The sequence below is a fragment of the Eimeria mitis genome, genomic scaffold, assembly GCF_000499745.2.
Source record: "Eimeria mitis Houghton genomic scaffold, Emh_scaff5442, whole genome shotgun sequence".
Taxonomy (NCBI): domain Eukaryota; phylum Apicomplexa; class Conoidasida; order Eucoccidiorida; family Eimeriidae; genus Eimeria; species Eimeria mitis.
This window is the reverse complement of record NW_013573716.1, coordinates 1441-3062: the sequence shown is the minus strand read 5'-3', so window position 1 is coordinate 3062 and position 1622 is coordinate 1441. Positions and strand designations below refer to the sequence as shown.

The following is a 1622-nucleotide window of genomic DNA, read 5'->3' as shown; positions in this document are numbered from 1 at the left end:
GAAAGAGGGGGCCCCCAAGGAGAAGAAAGAGGGGGCCCCCAAAGAGGAGGAGGAGGGGGCCCCTAAAGAGAAGAAAGAGGGGGCCCCCGAAGAGGAGGAGGTGGGGGCCCCTAAGGAGAAGAAGGGGGCCCCTAAGGAGGTGAAGGGGGCCCCTATGGAGAAGAAGGGGGCCCCTATGGAGGAGAAGGAGGGGGCCCCCAAGGAGAAGAAGGGGGCCCCCAAGGAGGAGAAAGAGGGGGCCCCCAAGGGGGTGGGCAGAAGGGCTAGTATGCATAAGGAGCAGCACACTGTTCACTGGGAGGTGACAGGGGGGGCCCCCAAGGAGGAGGAGGAGAAAGAGGAGAATAAAGAGAGACAGCTGGAGGGGGCCCCCAAAGAGATAGAGAATACGAAGAAGGAGGTGGGGGGCCCCCTAGTAGGGGGCCCCCCGTCAACTGTAGAAACAGCTGAAGAGGACAGGGGCCCCCAAAAGGGAGAGGGGGTTCACATGCTGCAACAGAAAGTGCAGAGGGGGGCCCCTAAAGGAGATGGGGGCCCACAACAGGGGGGCCCCCAGGAGGCTGCAGGGGCCCCTACGGAGCAGGGGGCCCCCAAGGAGGAAGGGGCCCCCGCAAGCGAAGAAGCGGAGAGGGATAGAGGGGTAGGGGGGCCCCCTATAGAGAGGGATGAGAAGCCGCAACAGAGAGAGGGGGCCCTTAAAGGGGTTGCAGATGCAAAAAACAAAAAAACAGAAAAAAAAGAAAAAGAGAAAGAGGGGGCCCCCAAAGAAGCAGAGAAAGAGAAAGCTCCTAAACAGGAAAAAGTGGAGGGGGCCCCTAAAGAAGGAGAAGAGGGGGCCCCAAAAGAAGAAAAGGGGGCCCCTAAAGAAGAAGAGGGGGCCCCTAAAGGAGGAGAAGAGGGGGCCCCTAGAAAGGATGAGCCGGTAGGGGGCAACGCGTTGAAGGGCGAGGATAAAGAAGAGGCATTAAGGGGGTCTGCACACACCAAGAGAGAAGGGGCCCCCAACGGTGAGGGGGCCCCCAAAGAGGTGGGGGCCCCTAAGGAGAAAGAGGTAGTCTCTAAGGAGGTGGGGGCCCCCAAGGAGATGGGGGCCCCTAAGGAGAAGGGGGCCCCCAAGGAGGAGGGGGCCCCCAAGGAGGAGACTCAGGGTGAGGGGGCCCCCCATAGAGATAGAAAGAAGGCGGTAGGGGCCCCCTTGAAGGGGAAAGAAGGTGAGCAGAGGCCCCTGCAGAAGAGGGGCCCCTCGGGGGCCCCTCTGCACCCTAAAAGAGCAATGACGGGGCCCAAGACAGAACACAGCAGCAGCACGCAGTTGCCTCTCCAAACCAAAAGCAGCAGCAGATCAGCTCTGCTGCAACAAACCAACAGAACAACCAAGGCAGCACCTGCAGCTAAAGCTGCTGCAGCAGTTCATGCAGGGGCCCCTGCGAGGGGGCCCCGACATAGAGCCACCGCTGCTGCTGCTCACGAAGGGGTGTCCGCAACAACCCCAACCAGGGGCCCCCATCCATCGGCAACTCAACCACAGCGTGCCACCCCAGGGGGCCCCCCAGGGGCCCACGTAGGGGGCCCCGTAAGGGCCCCCAGCAGCACAAACCCACAGCGTGTCACCCCAGGGGGCC

At 62.3% G+C, this 1622-nt stretch overlaps 1 protein-coding gene across 1 annotated transcript in view; it reads left to right on the top strand.

The window, feature by feature from the left end:
- Positions 1-1622, top strand: part of EMH_0082080 (uncharacterized protein) — a gene marked incomplete at both ends in the record, with an annotated part of 3049 nt that overhangs the window by 733 nt on the left and 694 nt on the right. Inside the window, one exon of the mRNA XM_013500472.1 lies at positions 2-1211. Coding sequence (XP_013355926.1) covers positions 2-1211 — 1210 coding nt within the window. The remainder of the gene's footprint in view (position 1; positions 1212-1622) is intronic.